Raw genomic sequence first — 19,266 nt, 5'->3', positions numbered from 1 at the left:
GTGTCACAAGAGTAGCAAAAGCCAAACATTCTACTTCCACACTCTATTTTTTTTTTTATGTTTATTTATTTACCTTTGAGAGAGAGAGAGAGCATAAGCAGGGGAGGGGCAGAGAGAGAGGGAGACACAGAATCTGAAGCAGGCTCCAGGCTCTGAGTTGTCGGCACAGAGCCCAACGCAGGGCTCGAACCCACAAACCGCAAGATCGTGACCTGAGCCGAAGTCGGAAGCCCAATCGACTGAGCCACCCAGGTGCCCCCAGGCTCTATTTCTAATAACACACCTAATGAACAAAACACTGTGATCCTTGATCATTTTATCAGTTAACCCCATACCCTAACGTTAGCTTGAGATTTCAAGAGGCTGACATCACATTGCTACTGGCTTCCTGGCTTTGTGCTACCGCTAGGACACAGCCTCTGGAAACCTGACCAGGTTAACACGAGGGATGTTTAGCATACTTAACTACATGGTCTCCTGCTAGTGAGGTCAGGGTTTGATATTCATTCTGGGCCTCTTACATAGGTTTTGTTTCTCTGACAGCTTCTCATATATTTAGGCTGAAAGGGCACAGATGGATATATGCATATTCATTCCCACTTTTTGCAAATTACTTTAGAAAAGTCTGAATCATTATCGTACATGGAGCCAAGCCAGTGTGTCTGTGGCCTGATAGCGAACGATGAACAAAATGCCCAGCAGCCCAACTTATTTGAAGCTCAGTCAGAATGCAATCTGTAGATAATTTTTCTATTAAAAATATTGTCTTCCTTGACTCCAGTCATTCAAAACTGCAGATGAGTCATCTGCCCTAAGTTGAAACAGTGACTTCTGATTTGTAAAAGTGGCAATGGCATCATTCGCTCATTTGTGCTTCTCGTCTTCCTCTCTCTGAAGGACTTGCCTTTATGCATGTGCAGTATATAAACATCAGCTTCCGAGTTATTGCCTACAATTTCTGCTTTAAATTAAATGTCTTCTGCATTCCAGAGCAACATGTAATTTCTGAACAAAGAGCAGATTGATACATTTAAGGATAATATTAATACTGACTTAATTTTATAAGAACTAGGATTTTGTGATTGTCTTATCCTTCCACATGTTCAAGTGCTAATAACATTAATACTAATAGTCATTTTACCCAATGTCACCAAGAGTTAGTTTTCCTATAAAATGGGGGGATAATACCTATCTCATGATGATACTGTGGAGATTAAATGAGAGGTAAGGAATTTAAATGTCGAGCACAATACCCGGGACAAGATAGACGTTCAATAAATGTTGAACCTGAATTTGAAACCAAACTACTTTACTTCATTATCAAGAAGATGGATACATGTTAACTAGCCATTCCAAGTAAGTCAAAATGTTTTTCTCAGTTTAGAGAGCTCTATGTGTCCATATATACCTCATAAACTAATATACATATGTGTATATACACATATGTGTATTTGTTTATTTATAATTATCTATTTAGTAGGCACATGTGTTATGTCCATGGAATTTAATGCTGAAGTTGTCAAGTTTTATTTTATTTTACTTTTTAATGTTTATTTATTCATTTTGAGACAGAAAGAGAGACAGAGAGAGAGAGAGAGAGAGCTCATGCACATGAGTGGGACAGGGGCGGGGAGAGAGAGGGAGAGAGAAGCCCAAGGAGGCTCCTTGCTGTCAGCACAGAGCCTAATGTAGGGCTTGAACTCATGACCCTGGAGATCAAGACCTGAGCTGAAATCAAGAGCTGGACACTTAACCAACTGAGCCACCCAGGCACCCCTGTCAAGTTTTATTTTAAATTCAGCCCTGAAGTGATTATTTAAGAGCCTGTTTACATAACACAAGACAAAAACAGCTTTGCCTTTTTTTAAGCAATAAACTCTCTTTTCAAGCAATAAAATGTTTCTTAAATTGATGTATGTGGTAATGAGGATATTTAGCAACTGGAAAATGAAAAGCAAGCGATGCACAATAATGTGATCTAAAGGAGACACTCCCTGAATATAGTAGGTATTGACTTACTAGTAGAGAATGCTAAAAGAGCATCATTCATAAGATTTCTTAGCTTTCAAAAATGTTTTCTCCTTTCATTAATCATCCTTGTGAAGAGTGATTATTTTCTCATACCAGAGTTTTCCTAGGTTACTGCATGCTCAGCCTGGCTTTCAACTTTTATACATGGAATTGCATGGTTTAAAAAAGTAGATTATGGCAAAAAAAATAAGCCTGTGTTTTATTTTATGGGGAGAAAATGATGAACAAAATGCTTTCATGCTCAAAGATAAAGTGACCAAAGCAATTTTTCTTTGAGATTATTTGCTGTCGATCATAAACTCTAAAATACATTTATTTTTTAATTTCAAAAATCTCTTTCCAAATTATCCATAATTATGATCGATATTATTTTTTAAATCACAACTATGACTAAGCATACAGTCTCTACAAATCATAAAATGTATTTGAGATTTGGTAGCTTTTTCATGAGTTTGTATTTATACTTTTGCTCAACCAATATGATTGGAGCACCTGTTATATGCTAGGTATTGTCAGGAAGTCATTTCAATTCTAACACAGATTATGATCAGGATTATATGATTCGATTGAACACATCAATTTAATCAGCCAGATTATCTCCTCTTCTTCTTTACCTGGTACACACAGCCCAAACTACAATCCTAAACAACTCCCTTTTTACATAAAGATTAAAAAGCAGACAATAAGTAAATAAAATTTAAGTTATCTGCTATCTCCCAGACCTCTAGGACTTCAAAATTAATGGAAGACATAATTACAGCAAGAGGTATGTGTGTGTGCTAACTCTTTTGGACTATTTGAATATATTTTGTTTGTACACATATTATTTTTAGTTTAAAACAATATGGCTGAAAACATTAGCATTAGCAGAATAAAATGGAGAACTGAGAAAATCATCTGGAAATCATCTCACTTTCACCTCAACATCTGAAGAACTTTTATCTCAAATCCCCACTTAATTTTCTATGTGGAAACCAAGTAAAGAATTCTATTTGTTACTATTAAGTATATTTTAAAAAGTTGCTATGTTTATCAAGCATGGGCTAGTTGGTGTCACACAAAATAGGATGTGGGAATTATCTAGAATTATGAGGTTTAAAAGTATTCCCACACTGTGAATAAGGTGTAGTAGCCCAGCACCCGACACTGGCACACAATATTTTATAAAATGCTGTGACTTAGACTCCACTCTGCGTGTGACATGTAAATGGATGAGGTTGCCCTGTCTCTCTCGTTGTCACTGCATAGTGGTCCTCGTGACCCCACTGACCAGTGAGCTAGAGATTAGCAAAACTTGTTTTGACCTCTGCTCAGAAGAGCGGTCCATCCTGGGCAGTTCACTGCACCTGCAGACTTCAGACTTCATTCTAAATTGGAGACTCAATCTTTGCAAGTTCAGCCATGACAGACCTTAAAAATACCAAAACTAGATACTCCTCCAAAGTCAGCCCTAGCAGAGCCAAGGAAGCCATAACTGACTGGGTATAAAACTTCAGGGATTTCTGGGAGCACTTCCCAGAAGCAAAGGCTTTCCTTTTTTTTTTCTTTGCTGACAATTAAAAAAAATTATTTTTTTAATGTTTATTTATTTTTGACAGAGAGAGAGAGACAGAGCATGAGCGGGGAAGGGGCAGAGAGAGAGAGAGAGAGAGAGAGAGACAGGATCCGAAGCAGGCTCCAGGCTCTGAACTGTCAGCACAGAGCCCGACGCAGGGCTCAAACTCACAGACTGAGAGATCATGACCCGACCTGAAGTGGGACGTTCAACTGACTGAGTCACCCAGGTGCCCCTGCTGACACTTTTTAACTTCTAAGGATTAATAGTTAATTTTGGAATAAACTGCTTTCACATTTTCTGTCTGAACTACATGTCTGTCTTGGTACTGTTGTGAGGAAAAGTTTTGCATGTCTGAAGCAACTATGAATTTAGGGAAAAGCTAGAATGTTTTAGACATGTTTTAGACATGCAAATATCCAGGTTAAATCAGCACCTTTCATTGTTAAGAAAACGTATGCATTCACAAATGTAGGTCAAGAGTAAGTTCATAGTAGCACTGAAAATGAGAGAGCAAAAAATACTTTGGGTTACATAACCAGTTAATTAGGCTACAATACAGTCAAAAGTAAAATATTACATAGCTGTCTAAAACGAATAAAGCAGATAAGGTTGATCTGTTTTTACTAGTTCAATATATGTCTGGATATAATATAGACATACATTAAACACAGGAAGGCAAGGCTCAGAGCCAAGCATAAAAAATAAATAATCTCCTTTGTGTAAATTAAAAAGGATATACATATATTTTCTGCTATGTGATTAATTTTCTTTTTGTAAGAAAACAGAAAGAACAATTCCTCCTTTGGGAAAAGGGATCAGGTATCAAGGTACAGTTTATTATTCTTTAACCATGTACATGCATTTATTTTTTAAAAAAATGTTTACAGCAAGTTATCTGGTGGAGGAATTATTGGCCATTTAAACATTTTAGACTATGTTAAAAATACCCATACAGTCAGGTATTTTTATGCAGAATTGAAGACTTAAAGCTTTCAGCAGGAAGTATAATTAGCAATGCTAAAAACAAGGTTTGAATAGGGTGCCATTAAGCTAGTTTTCAATATTGTTCCTTACCATTCTCCCATTCACTGAATGCTCTTCCTAAAAATGACTCCATACTGAGGGTTGTGGAAAAATGTTGCCATTTCTAAAAGAATTAATTTGTAGCAAAATATCGCTGCAGGGCAGTTAAACTACAGGTGTGGCCTCCAAACTGAGAGGAAATATGGCTGAGTTGACTGTCTAGACAGCATGTAAGGTGACCTAAACAGAAGTACCTCTTCTCTCTTTCTATAAAGAATCAATGGCTTCGGTATAAAAGTGAAAAAATCAAATCAAATCACAAGTGACACAAAGGGAAGGTTACCTAGCATATTTCACAAAGGAAAGGGGATGACAAAGTTTTGCTTAGCACAGTATCACCACGTCCAACCCTCTAGCTACTTCCTACACTTTGTGGCTCTGAACTAATTCTTCCACAGATTGGTACTAAACATGGGACATTGGTGGTGAGCCTTTCCTGTCCCTCTAGCCGTCTGCTCTATAGCCTTTGGACCTGCCTTGCTTATTATGGCTTGTCCAAGAGCTAACAGTTCATTTCTGGTCACGGTAGGAAGGAATAAAAGATATAAGCAGGTAGGATTCATGAAGGAAAGAGTCAGTGACAAGTGTAAACTGTTGATTCCTTCCCGCCTGAAAAGAATCCACCCTGATTCTCCTTTGTTTGGATTTTTGAATCCATTACATTATTGAGGGAGACATTTTTGAATTATTTATAAGCCAGAGTAACACGGTTAGCCATTTAAATCAATATTATTGAACGAAGTTGGTTGTGATGTATTCAAGTGCTCTTTTTTCTTAAATGGAAATTGCTTTTTTTTTTCCCTGATAATAGTGGCCACTGTAAGGCATTTACACAAGAAAATGTGAAGAAAAGTCAAAAGAAATAAAAACAACTTAAAATCCATCACTGCCATTACAAACCATTTTTAACATCTTGCTACATATACTTTAGACTTTTTGTTCTGCATATACATATGGATGTATACGTGAAAATGTAATCATCCTTTACAACTTTACACACTGTTTTCTACTTGATTTTCTTTATTTAAGAGAACATTATGAACCTCTTTCCATATTAAATACAGGTTTATTATGACATCATCCTGAAGGCTGGCAAAATATTTTATAGTTTTACTGCAGTTTTGCCTCTGCCATATTACAGTCATAGAAATACGTGGAACGTGTTGTCTCTTCTCTATATTGTCTCTTGGTTTCTCCTGAATTTGAATTCTGTAGCTGCTCATTTTTATCTATCCGTTCTGCATTCTGTAACTCTTTGCTTTTTACACCCCCCCCCCCCGCTCTCTTCTTATTACTGTTTTTATTTAAAATGAAATTAGAATTGTTTGGGAAATAAGAGTAATTAGACTCCAGGAAAGGGCTTCTTTGGCCATGGATTTTGATTGGACTACTCAGAGACATTTTCTGTCTTGCTCTTGAATTCACAGATGTGTTCTAGGGAGTTTAAAGTTCTAAATAAACAAGCATGATATTACCTTAAAAACAGGGGCAGACTCCCTGGACTTACGGTTAGTTCTATCACTGGTCCTAAAAAAAATCATTGTTCACTACTTTATTTTCATAACTTGAAGAAGACAGTTCACCTAAACAGAAAACTGGTATTCATACGGACCATGAGGCAAGTATCAGGTCAAATGCAAATATCAAAATGCATAGTGTTAATCAAACTGGTTTTAGATGCTGAATAATTTAAGAGAAAATAAAGCAATTTGTTTGTGGTCTTAAGGACATATCTACAGTACATCGCCAAACTAAACCCATATAATCATTCAGTGTGGCTTATTAGAAAGAATGGACTTGATGTTTCTGATGGTTCCTTTGGTTGCATCATTTTAATTCTTCAAATCCATTCTTCATTGTAAAATTTGAGATGATAACTTATATCTTACAGGTTATAGTAAGGATCAATTGAAATAACATCTGTAAAACACTTTGGAGAAATGTTAAGTGCTATATATATTAAGTTAATATTATTATATGGTAAGTGGAACAGATCTGTTCAGTGTTACATATAGTAGAGATATGCAAAATTTCAAGACAAATCTAGAAGTATAATGACTTAAGAAGGAATACAAATGCACTTGACAGTATGCTTAACTGGTACAGTTCAGAGCTTTATAAATCTAAAATGTATTCTCTATTTCACCAGTGACTTTCATGAGAACCTTGAACATAATGAAGTTTACCACCAATGTTATAAAAAAGACTGAGATCTTAAACAGCAATGGCCTTAGTCTTGGTTACTGAAAATTGATGAGGCAGCAACTGATGCAACACACAAACCAGGTACATCGACAAAAATTTCCATGTGAATTCCCAGTTCAGCTCTGTATACAAGTATAGGTATGCTCATAACTATTTGAGAGGAAAGAAGAAACGTATCCTATTACGTTTGTGGCATGTGCGACTTGATTTAACTACAGCAGAACAAAAAGAAAAAGGCACAATTGATACAGGAAACAGGATGTGGATAGGCAAGCTATTCCTCTGTGCAGAGGCTGAGCAAGCATGGGCAAAACCTGTACAGTGGATTTGAGTTACGACCTCTTCTTCCTTTGTCTCCTTAGCGGACTTCTAACAAATATGGAATCAGTTTATGAGTGGGCAGAGAAAAGGATGAGAAACCAAGAGTTCCAGGCAATACCCCAATAAGATAACTCACCATAATAGTTTAAAGTTGACCTTTTTAAATAATCAACTGATTTAGTTATAGAGTTTCAGGAATAAATTGTTAAACTTCTTTTTATCTAAAAGATGGGAAATAAAAGTTTGGTATCTCGGCTAAAAGTTCTAAAGGTAATAACATCTACTGTGTGCTTGCTTTGTGCCAGGCACTCTTCAATGCCTTGTGTGGGTTGTTTCTTTAGTACTTGTAGTACTTAGAATGATGACCCTGTAAAGACGTCCGCTTCTTAATTCCCAGAACCCATACGTATGTTTTATTACAGGGCAAGAGGGACTCTGCAGATGTGATTAAAGATTCTGCGATGGGGAGAGTATCCTGGATTATCCAGGTAAGCCCAATGTAGTCACAAGGGTTCTTGTAGTGAAAGAGGGAGGGAGGAGAGTTGGTACCTTAGTAAAGCAACATGAGAAAGACTTGGACACTTATGGCTTTTAATATGGAATGGGACATTTTCTAAAGCTGGAAAGGCAAGGACATGGGTTCTCCCCTAGGGTGTTCATAAAGAAAGGCAATCTTGTCTAAACCTTGATTTTAGCACAGTAAGAACCATTTTGGACTTCTGACAGACAGACTTGCAAGTCTGTGTTGTTCTAAGCCACTAAATATGTGGTAATTCACTATAGCAGCAATAGGAAACCAATAAAATCCTCATAATAATCCTATGAGATACACACTATGATTGTCTCCAATTCACAGATGAGCAAATGAAAGCACAGTTCCTCAAAGATACACAACCACTAAATGGTGGGACTGGGGTTTGAGTGCAGGGAGCCTGGTTTCAGAGCCTATGAACTGGAAGCCTTCCCGCTGTCAAGCTTTGGGGTTTTAATAAATTGCAGCTCTAGAGTCATACTGACAATGCTTTCACCTTTAAGACCCTGAGGTCACCTGAGGATGTGCCTAATGCACAGTCCTAGAGGTAGGGCACAGTCTTCTTTTAATGCCTCCAAAGTTGGTACCACCACCACCACCACCAACAACAACAACAAATTCTATTTCAGCCCATTGGTAAGAAAATGTATCCCTAGAAGTGTGTCCAATTCCAAAAGCTTAAATAACTGGAAGTGCTATACACTGTCAAGCTATATGCTGTCCCATTCTATTTGGGAAATATTTTAAAAATTGGGATATTTTTAAAGAAAAGATGAAACTGGCTATTGTAGAGAAATAAATTTATACAATTTAAAAATACCTGGTACAAAAATGTTTAAGTGGGTCCTTTAGCGGTTGTAAACGATTCCAAGAATTCTAAAAATGGCAACATGGATCTCAGCTCTGTGTATGGCACTCAGAGCACAATAAAAAAAAATCCAGGGAACAAATAAATGCATAAATTTTTTTAAAAGGTCACTTATTTATTTTGAGAGGGAGAGAGAGAGAGAAAGCATGTGCAAAAGAGGTAAGGAGTAGGGGAGGAGGAGGGGCAGAAAGAGAGAAGAGAGAAAGAATCTCAAGCAGGCTCTGTGTCGTTGTCAGCACACAGAGCCCTATGCGGGGCTCAATCTCATGAACCGTGAGATCGTGACCTGCACTGAAATCAGGAGTTGGACACTTATTTGACTGAACCACCCAGGTGCCCCAAATAAATGCATAAATATTTAATCAGCATATGGACATACATATGTGTTTTAAGATCCAACTATGAGTAAATGTATCTGCAAATGTTTAAGAGTCTTGATTATTCTTATCACTTTAATTTGCTAGAGGCTCCTTTGTTAGGTGAAGAAGTGCTATCTTTGCCTTATTCTCTGACTTCTGTTCATGATTTTATCTTCCTGAACAGAGGTGGTATAGCAATAGTGGTTAAGAACCTTGGCTTTGAAACCTGCAACACCTGAGTGTGATTCTAGTTCACCTTCTTATTACCTGTATGGCATGAGTCCAGTTAGTCAACCTTGGTGCCTTCATTTTCAAATGGGCATCGTAACATTTACCTCTTATTTTATAGTAAAAACCCAAAGTCGTAATGTATATAAGCATTGTCTGGCCCATAGAAAGTACATATTCAAAATGGTCGCAATATAAAATTCACATTTATCAACACAGACTGACTCTGTTTCTGATGTTGCCCAGAAAGCATAGTGTCCAAGTCAGATATATATCTTTTTAGAATATCATCCCACTCAAAATCAGAAGAATAGTCACTATAAATCATTTGGGTCTCAAATGCACTTTACATTAGTGAATCAGTTTAGAAGACTTAAATTCATCTTCATCTTTTTAGGACTTTCATCCTTGGGAACCTGGGGAATGAAGGAAAGCTCTGTTTTTAAACTTCATGTGAAGGGTTCCTCGGTGGCTCAGTTGATTGAGCATCTGTCTTCTGCTCAGGTTATGATCTCACAGTTTGTGAGTTCCAGCCCCATATCGGGCTTCCTGCTGTCAGGGCAGAGCCTGCTTTGGATCCTCTGTCCTTCTCCTCTCTGGCTTCCCCCCATTTGTTCACACACACACTCTGTCTCTCTCTCCCTCCAAATTAAATAAACATTTAAACTTTAAGTGAGAAGATTGAGAGGAGGGGCTAGTGGTTTCCACTATAGTTAGTCTCATTAGAAGTGGAGAAGGTAATTCATTATTAATGAGCATCTACTCTGTGCCAAAGGCTTATATATATTTTCTCACTTAATCCTCTTGGCAGCCCTCTGGAAGTTGTACGAAGACTGCCATTTTACAGATGAGTGAAATGAACCACAGAGAGGACAAGGTAACTTCTTCAAGGTCACATGGGGTCAGTTGGGATTCAAGCTCAGTCTACCATATGGCCTTCATGTAGGTCTGCTTTCCAAACAGTCTTGAATGGTTACACAAGACTGAGGAAGAAAATGCATGTTACTTACTGGGAATGAGTAATGATTTATACTGAGAGAAGTTATTGAGTGGCAAGCAGCACACGGACATAATTTTTGCAATTATCGTGTTATACTGCAAAATAATTTTTCACTGACAACATAGTCAGCATATTCCTAGCTGTGTAAAGAGAGTGCCTGTTGTTAGCTAGTTGCTTCCCATTGTGCTACTTTGAAGACAGAGTAAACCAATATAGGTGCAGCACACAGGCGATTTTTTAAGCAAGTTTTCCTCTATGCCAGTCAATATATTTTTCACTGCATCTAGGAAGATTACAATTCTGAGAAGGAACCACTAAGATTCAGTTCTGGAGCTGAAAATCCTAACAAAATCTAAGGGTGGATTTTCTAATGTGTTCCAGAATGATAGAAGCTACCAGTCAAATTCTCAGAACCTCCTGAAGAAAAGATTTACCTGCTTAAGGGATGTCACACGTAATCTAGGTCAGGTAAAATACTTCATATCTCATTATTGAAATTCCTCATTGCTTTGCCTTCCAAAAAAACATTTGTCAAGGACCATTTGACATGGGATCACAAATAAAGCAAAAAGAATTCATTTGTTTGTATTATGACATATACTGATTGTGATTACTATGCAAATGATTTAGTTTTTTTCAATTTCATATTGCTTTTAAATAACCAAGACTCCCTTTTAAGGTTTCAATACTGACTTACCATTGTCTTCAACAGAGAAGTAGAAGAGGTCCTTTGTTGCTTTGCTGCCTTCATTCAACACATAGCAGATCCTGCTCTCATCAATGTCAGCTGATGAAAAAGCAAGTTTCACTCATCATAATGGCACAACAGAAAATGAGGATGTTAAGAACGTCAACATTTTGGGGTGCCTGAGTGGCTCAGTTGGTTAAGTGAACGACTCTTGATCTCGGGCTCAGGTCATGACTTCATGGTTTATGAGATCCAGCCCTGTGACGGGCTCTGCACTGGCAGAGCACCGTCTGCCTGGGATTCTCTCTTTCTCACTCTGTTCCTCCCCTGCTTGCTTTCTCTCTGTCTCTCTCAAAAATGAATAAGTAAACTTAAAAAAAAAAAGTCAATATTTTAAGGCATGAAAATACTACAATAAAGAAATTTTAAGATGATGAAACGAACACAAATCTAACTTTTTAAAAACGATTAAGTGAACATGAATCTAAATTGTTCTTAATGTTATACCAGCAAAAATAGAACTTAGTTTAAAATTTTGTTACTGGGCTATGTGTATGAACTTTAGGATAATACCCCCCAAAAAGGACATTCTAGATGTGCATGTTTCACAACATCTGGGCCCTCTATGGAGAGGTGAGTCCATGTGGTTTTAGGTCTTCTGCAAAAGCATGGAGCTTGGCCTGATGGCAGTTATTGATTAACTATTTGTCAAAATGAACTTAAATAAGAACAATGGCTGCATTCTAAGGAAAAAGAAAATGAGAATCAAATCATGACTTTTTATTATTACCTATTCTCTTGGATTTTTAAGAATTTGTCCCTTGGGTCTATTATCGTGTTTTTGTATTGGTAATTATTAGTATTTTAAAGGCAATTTGCATTTTGGGGGTATTTATTTATAAAGATAATTCTTATGGGGTGCCTGGGCGGCTCACTCGGTTAAGCGACTGACTCTTGGTTTTGGCTCAGGTCATGATCTCACAGTTCCTGAGTTCGAGTCCCCTAATCAGGCTCCGTGCTGGTAGTGTGGAGCCTGCTTGGGATTCTCTCTCTCTCTCTCTCTCTCTCTCTCTCTCTCTTCTCTCTCTTGTAAAACCACATATGATTTCATTGGCTTTAGAGACAATTCTGAAAATGTAACTAAACTATTTTTTATTTTCATTTTAAAGTTTTATTTATTTGAGAGGAAGGAAAGGACAGAGGGAGAGGGAGAGAAAGAGAGAGAGAGAGAGGGAGAAAATGAGCAGTTAAGGGACAGAGAGGGAAAATCCCAAGCAGGCTTCATCCTCAGCACGAGCCCAACACAGGGCTCAATCCCACGACTGTGAGATCACAACCTGAGCCCATATCAAGAATCAGATGCTTGGCTGAGCCACCCAGGTACTCTGATAATTAAATTATTTTTTAAACAGCCTTCATAAGTTTTACTCTAAGACCGCATTTAGGTTTAAATGTATTGTATGTAGAAAATTCCTTTAATCTCTTCACATCTCATGCACACAGAGCTGCACGATAAAGTGTTAAGACAATGTAAAGGGCTACCAAAGAGACCAGGTGTCACATTGCCTGGGAAAACAGAGGAACCTGCCTCAAGTTCACCATTAGTAGTAACAACAAATATATTTAGAAAGAAAAAATCCTTCAAACATATCCTTCTGCATTTAGGAAAATTTAGTTCTATGCTTTTTTTTTTTAGATGCAGAAATTACTTGAAAATTATTTGAACACAATAAAATGTGCAGTATAATATTTGTCTCTAAAATCTAAATATAAAATATCATCTTCAGAAAAGTAAACTTACTAGTGAACTATGAAAACAATTCCTAGGTATGCTTCTTTACTTAAAATTTGAAATTCAATGGATATTTTCAAAATTAATGTAATCATATCTTATGATGATATTTTTCAGAAGCTGTCCACCTGCGTTCTGTAATTTTAAGGCATAACTAAAAGCCTTACTAGCTGTCCAAGGGTTCCTGTTAAATGGGCATCCTGAGGAAAAAGCTGAAGAAAGACTACTTGCCTTTTTTTTGTTATCTGAATAATCTCGCATTCCATTGTATTTCATCAGAATCAGAATTTTTCTGCAAATGCAGAGCTTGGGACAATTTTAAACAGAACTGGGAGATCTAATCTGCTCAAGGAGAGGGACAGAGGCATCGGGGACATTGTTTACTAACCTTGTGTAAACACTCGCGTACTCTTGTTCCCAAGGCCAGTGTTGATAATGAAGCCATGCTCTGGTCCTCTGGTCACTTTATACTTCAGGAGCCCATGGACACTGTTCTGATCCTCTGTCCTCAGAGACCTGCTGGTAATCAAGAAGCTCATGTGTCCAGTGTGAAGGCGCTTCAAGGCTGATGCACCTCTGTTAATGGCAATCTGGGGGAGTCTGTTATCTAGGGAACTTATGTGGATCCGCATTACCTGAGGTTTGTGTGTCTCTAGGACAGTGTCTGGGAAGACATAGAAGTCAGCATGAGTGCCATCTGTCACAGTCAAAGAGAAACAGTCTTCAGTCGCCTCACTGCCATCATGCCAGTAGCTAATCAGGTTGTCATTCAGGTCTCGCTTGGTGAAGGTGGTCACAGGATGGTGGCCATTATACAAAATCCTGCCATGGATGGGGAGCTGGGTGATAGTAAAGAGGAGAAGATCATCTGGAGTATCCTTATCTTCCGCTGTTAACTCAAAGGGAGTGATCTGTTTGCTTTCCCCTTCTTGCAGCATTAGTTTGTGGATGGTCAGGATAGGTTTCTTATCATCCACATCTATGATGTAGATCCTGAAGGTTCGGAACACAGGGTTGTGTCCATCAGTCACTTGAAACTCAAAGCTGTCCATCTTTATCTCATCATTTGAAGTGTGGACATAGCATATTTTGTTGCTAGCCAACTGTAGCTGAGTGAAAGAGGCAATGGGCTTCCCAGAGTGGTCAGAGCTCTCCAAGTGCCCGAGGCTGGGAGCCCGTGTGACTCTGAAGTGAAGCTGTTCATTAGGGCTGTTGATGTCGCTGGTGCTAAGCAGATTGGTGGTAAGGGTCACTCTGCCACCTTCTGTCAGGGTAATCCCTTTGCTAACCACCTCAGGTGAGACTCTGTCTAAACTGCCAACAGTGATGTAGAAGGAGCAGTCTATCAAAGGGTTAATCCCATCAGTCACATCAAATTTGACAATGTCAAGAACTCCTTCTTGGCCTGTGTGAGTGTAACAGATGAGGCCTCTGTTAATCTCATCCTGGGTAAAGTTCATCCCAAGGGTGAGGTTGTTCCTCACCTCCCCTCTGGGTTTTTTCAGTCGCTGTAGAAGCCCTTGTTGAGGCCCTGAACGGAGGACAAAACTGAGGCTCTTCTCATCGGAGTCAAGATCTGTGGCTTTGAGGACCCAATTTGTAATGACCTTAGTGTGTCTGGTCTCTACTTCCAGCCCATCATTAATGGTCAGCTGAGGGGTTTCATCATCCACTAGGATCACCACAATGGGTACCTTCCTGTGGGTAACGTGCTTGCCGTCACTCAGCCAGACCTCAAAACTGTCCTCTGTGGTCTCGGAGTCATCATGCTCATACACAATGGTGGAGGCCTCCTGGATCTCCTGTAAGGTAAAACTGTGGATGGGCTGGCTGCCTGTGGCCAGCTGCTGTACGATTCGTCCATGCTGAGGGAGGGCTGTGAGCTGAAAGTGAAGCTCATTCTGTGGCAAGTCAGCATCTGCTCCATTGAGCAGTGGGGTGTCTATGACCAGGCTCATCCCCTCTAATACCACAAACTCACCAGCAAAAAGTTCAGGCTGCTCGTCATTGGTGGGTAAAATGATTATGGGGAAGACAACATTTGGGGAGAAGTTGATGCCATCAGAACAATAAAAGGTGAATTGATCTTTTTGTGGCTCTACCCCCTTGTGAATACTCTGTACATAATTGATATGCCTCACTTGGATATCACTGATGGAGAAAGCACTGATGGGGCTACCAGCCCGTGATTCTTTTGAGCCAGGAGCTGGTGCCATGTTTTCCAGGTAGCCAGAGGCTGGCTGACTGGTCACTGTGCATAGGATTTCATCTTGGGGTGTGTCCACATCTTCAATACTGAGATGTTGTAAGGTCAAGGGACTCTTCCCACCTTCATCAACAATATAAGACTCTGCCACTGAGACTTTGGGTGCCACATCGTCCACAGGCAGCACAACCACTTGCACCTGCACTCTTTCCACTATGCTGTTCCCCACCAACCACTGATAAGAACCCTTGGAGAGGGTGAGGCTGAAGGCATCATGTTGTTTCTGGAAACCAACTTCACCCCCAGTGTGGACATAGACTACTGCCCCACTGATGAGGTCCTCTTGGGTGAATCGTTCTGCAGGTAAACCATGCACGAGAATAGTACCCAATTTTGGGCTATCTTCCAAAATGAAAGACAACATCAAGTCATCTGTGCCCTTCTTTTTGCCATGTATGATGCCCATGGTGATCTCAGCGGCTCTGTTCTCTAGTACATCAATGGAAACATCTAATAATGGACCACCTGTAATAGAGATCCTGGGAGTTTTGTCAGCTGTAGTGGGATGCACAGAAATCTGGATGGTGATGGGTATGCGGTGAACCCCGTCACTTACCTCCAGATGGAAGGTGTCATTGGTAGTCTGGTCTCTGCTGTGCTGGTAAGAGACACTCCCATTAATTACATCAGCTTGCATGAAAAGCTCTCCTGGGGTCATATGTTTGTTTAAGTAGTACAAGTGTCCATGTTGGGGACCCCAGACTAATATGAAGACAATCTGGTCAACATCTGTGTCAGGATCTATGACACCCAGTTCATTCCTGCTGAGGATAAAACTTTCTCCCTCTAAGACAGTAAAGCCTCTGTTGGTGACTTTGGGAGGCTGATTGTCCACAGGCTTTAGGAATAACGTGAATGTGCCAGGCACACTATTGCCTGCAGCATCCTCCACTCGGTAGGTGAACTGCACAACCCGTCGTGCGACACCCAGCATCTTCTGTGGGGGCTGATAGGCAACTTGGTGCAGATTTACCTGGGCCTGGGTGAAGCGCATGATGGGCATGTCTGGCGAATCAGTGAGGACAATTTCTCCAGCCAGGACTTGGTGGTTGTCATCTGTGTCAGTTGGGGGTGTCAGCAGGGTGTACCACAGGTTCTGGTCATCTGAGTCCTCATCAGTATATTGGAGGAATTTCTTCTGGAAGTGAGTGAGTTGGTATTGTTGCACAGTCATTTCTAGAGTAGTTCCTGGAAATAGTTCCGGACTCTTCAGATCCACTGGTTGGACCCTGACAGTGAAGAAGTGTTGGTTGGATAGATTGGGTGGCTCATGGTCATCCTGTACATGGAAAGTCAGCCGGGCCACTACAGGTTGAGGGCTATGGGGTCCAAGATAGCGGTAGAAGAGTTTCCCTCCCATTATGTCTTGCTGAAGCCATTCAGTCACCACCTTCTCATAAAGTCCTTCTCTTTCCACATAAGACCAGTCCTCATCTTCAGGGGACTGAGGTGGTTCAGTCTGCCGCAGCAGCATCTCCCCCTGGTACTGACTGGAGTAGGAGGAACCAGGGGCCAGATCCCGCCCTCCCTCTTCCTTTTTCCCTTCCAGAGGCTGGTCCTCCAGCACAAAGTGGATGGTTGAGTCCTCAGAGTCAATATCAGTAGCACTCAGGACAAAGGGGGAAATCTGGACCACATGTCCTTCTGTAACAGAGAGCCCGGTGTTGGCCTTGACCTTTGGTGGTTCATCATCGACAGGTATGACGGTGACGGGGAAGAGGAATTCCACCTGGTGGTGTCCATCCTCCATCCGGAAGATGATGTTGTCACTGTAGGTGTTGCTGCCATCATGCTGGTAAACCACTCGCCCTGCTGCCAGGTCCACCGGTGTGAAATGCTTGCACCCAGCGGGTGCCCCAAGCACCATCAGCTGCCCATGTCTTAAGCCCCTAACTGCAGTTACTGTCACTTCTTCCAGGTTATCGTTATCACTGATCTGAAGGCTGTGGGTGCTGGACAGGGGCTTGGACTGACCTTCAAATAGCAGCAGTCCCCGGTTATATCTAGCCACTGGGGCCAGAGTGTTCGCGGGCTTCATTATCACCATGAAGGCAAAGGGGTCTGAGGTGGCACCATCTCCATCCACCACCTCCAGCTCCAACTGGAAGAGCTGCTCTGAATCCAATTTCTTTGTAGGGGGCTGATAGGCAATTTTCAGTTCCCGAAGCTCCCGCTGGGTGAAGAAGGAGACTGGAAGGCCCAGGGGGTCGTCAGTGCTGACCACGTACCCCTCGTTCCCTCGTGTGGTTGTGGGGGCATTGAGAATGTTGAAGACCAGGTCATCAGGGTCAGACTCCGTGTCTTCCGCAGCCAGTGCGTCAGGGGTCAGGGCTGTCAGCAAGAACTGATTGACCTCCATCATCATCAGGGCCACAAAACTGGGCCGAGGTGCGGTGTTGTCTACTCCGTCGCGGATGTTCACCAGCAGCTGGAAATGCTCACGGAGCAGCACCTCGGCTGACCCCGCGCCTCTGTCTTCTGGCCCTAGCAGCTCCGCCATAAAGGGCACATAGTCCCGACTGGGCGACAGGGTCGTGGCGGTATGCTGGTAGCGCACCCCAGCTCTGACAAAAGCCTCACAGTCTACGCCCTTGCCCCTGGGGAGAGGGGCCCCCATGGCGTCCACCAAACGCCCATATTTGGGCAGTGGGCCGCCCTGGGGAGGAAGAAGGGTGAGCCGGCACCTGCTGGGGGCAGAGCCTGCGGACGCCAGGGACGCAAAGTCCAGCACTCTCTTGTCGATGGCGTGGCTCCAGCCCCGCAGCTTCTCCACCGCCAAAGGCCTGTTGCGCATCACTAGCTCCGGCTGGGGAAACACCACGTCCACAGCCAGCGTGAAGGGCAGTGCTAGCGTGTAAGTCGGGGCGTCGTAGCGCAGCTGCAGCCGCACCCGAGCGCTCCCGGGGCTTCGGGAGCCGAAGTGGGTGTACTGGACCTGGCGGGGTCCGAAGGCGCAGGGGAAGCGGCCGGGGGAGAGCGCGCCGTGGCTCAGCGGCAGGGCTTCCAGCACCGTCACCTCGCACCAGTCCCCCGGCTGCACTCGAATCACCAGGTCCCGGAGCGGGTCGAGCCAAAGCGAGCGGCCCACAGGAACCCGGAGTCCGGGGTTGGCGATCAGGACGCTAGGGCCGTCGGGGCTACTGAGGCCCGGTGCGCCCCAGGTGGGCCAGTAGAGCGCAGGGTGGGCTTCAGTCCCAGGCGAGGGCACCTGTCCATGTAGCACCGGGCAGCTCAGGAGCACGTAGGCGAGCGCCGCGACAAGCTGCCGGGGCGTCCCAGCGGGGCGCCGAGAAGTCCCAGCCATGGGACCTCGGCGCTGGAATGTCCCGGAGACTGCCCAGTCCGAAGAGGGCCGGCTCAGCTGCAGGTGCAGGCTGGGGAGGGAGTGGCTGCTGTCCAGTCGGGAGCCGAGGCGCGGACTCAGCAAGAGCCGGTGGCCGTGTTTTGGCTGTGGCAGGTAAAAGCCGCGGGGAGAAGGGGCTCTGACCACCTTCTGCCTCTTGAGTCCCAAGTCTCTCCTCGGCTGGTTCCCGGGACCGCTGGATTTGTCCCAACGCCCCGACACCTAAGGCGAGGGTGCCGGAGTTCGCCCTTCCTCTCCTTTGTGCCTTTAACCTGGCTACCTTACTGACCTTCGTGCCCGGAGGGGTAGTCGGCCACCGCGTAGCCCCGGCTGCCTGCTTCAAACCAGCTGGTCGGGATGTTCTCCCCGGACGCCTCAAAGAGATTGTCCTTTAGGACTGGGAGAGTGACAGCGACTGTACCGGGTCAGTTCTGCGCGTGGAAGACACAGCGCTCCCGCGGTCCGTTCACCCAGGCAACCGTGTTTCTGATTGGGGGGGGGGGGGGAGCGCCACCATACCTCTTCCTTACCGCTGACAGGCGTGCATTTTCTAGCCGAAATTGAGTCTCACTTCGGACATAAAAGAAGCTAGTGGGAGCTATTTTGCAAACAGGATTTTCTAGCTGCCTGTCTGATGAAGCTGCTTATTCCAGATCTTGTAATTCGGTGCTTCCAAAATAACCCTGGCATTTTTCTTCTGCTCACTTCTTGAGGAACAAGATGCGCATCCAGGCAGGCGAACTCGAATAGCTTTTAAAATTGGTTTCTAGTCACTGGGTCTCACATACCACAACGGGGGGCGCAGGTTGGCTGCCTTCGTTTTTTTTAGAATGTGGTTTCTGAATCTGATCAACAGTGACTCCCTCTGAGTTTATTAGACATGCTGTTTCCTAAGTACTTTCTTTGTAGAAAAATATATAGTAGCCAGAGGCGAGAATGTCAAGAGAAACAGTAGCAGAATACCCCAGGCCCTTGGATCGATTTCTGTGAAT

At 42.5% G+C, this 19,266-nt stretch overlaps 1 protein-coding gene across 1 annotated transcript in view; it reads right to left on the bottom strand.

The window, feature by feature from the left end:
* The window catches only part of FREM3 (FRAS1 related extracellular matrix 3), an 85,654-nt gene extending 66,668 nt beyond the window's left edge, over positions 1–18,986 (bottom strand). The window contains exons 1-2 of the mRNA XM_027066760.2: positions 13,054–18,986; positions 10,883–10,972 (exon numbers count right to left, since the gene is read on the bottom strand). Of these exons, the coding sequence (XP_026922561.1) occupies positions 10,883–10,972; positions 13,054–18,235 (5,272 nt within the window). The 5' untranslated portion in view covers positions 18,236–18,986. The remainder of the gene's footprint in view (positions 1–10,882; positions 10,973–13,053) is intronic.
* Between the last annotated feature and the right edge of the window lie 280 nt (positions 18,987–19,266).

Source organism: Acinonyx jubatus, chromosome B1 (assembly GCF_027475565.1).
Source record: "Acinonyx jubatus isolate Ajub_Pintada_27869175 chromosome B1, VMU_Ajub_asm_v1.0, whole genome shotgun sequence".
Classification (NCBI taxonomy): Eukaryota; Metazoa; Chordata; class Mammalia; order Carnivora; family Felidae; genus Acinonyx; species Acinonyx jubatus.
This window is presented reverse-complemented; position numbering and strand designations above follow the sequence as displayed.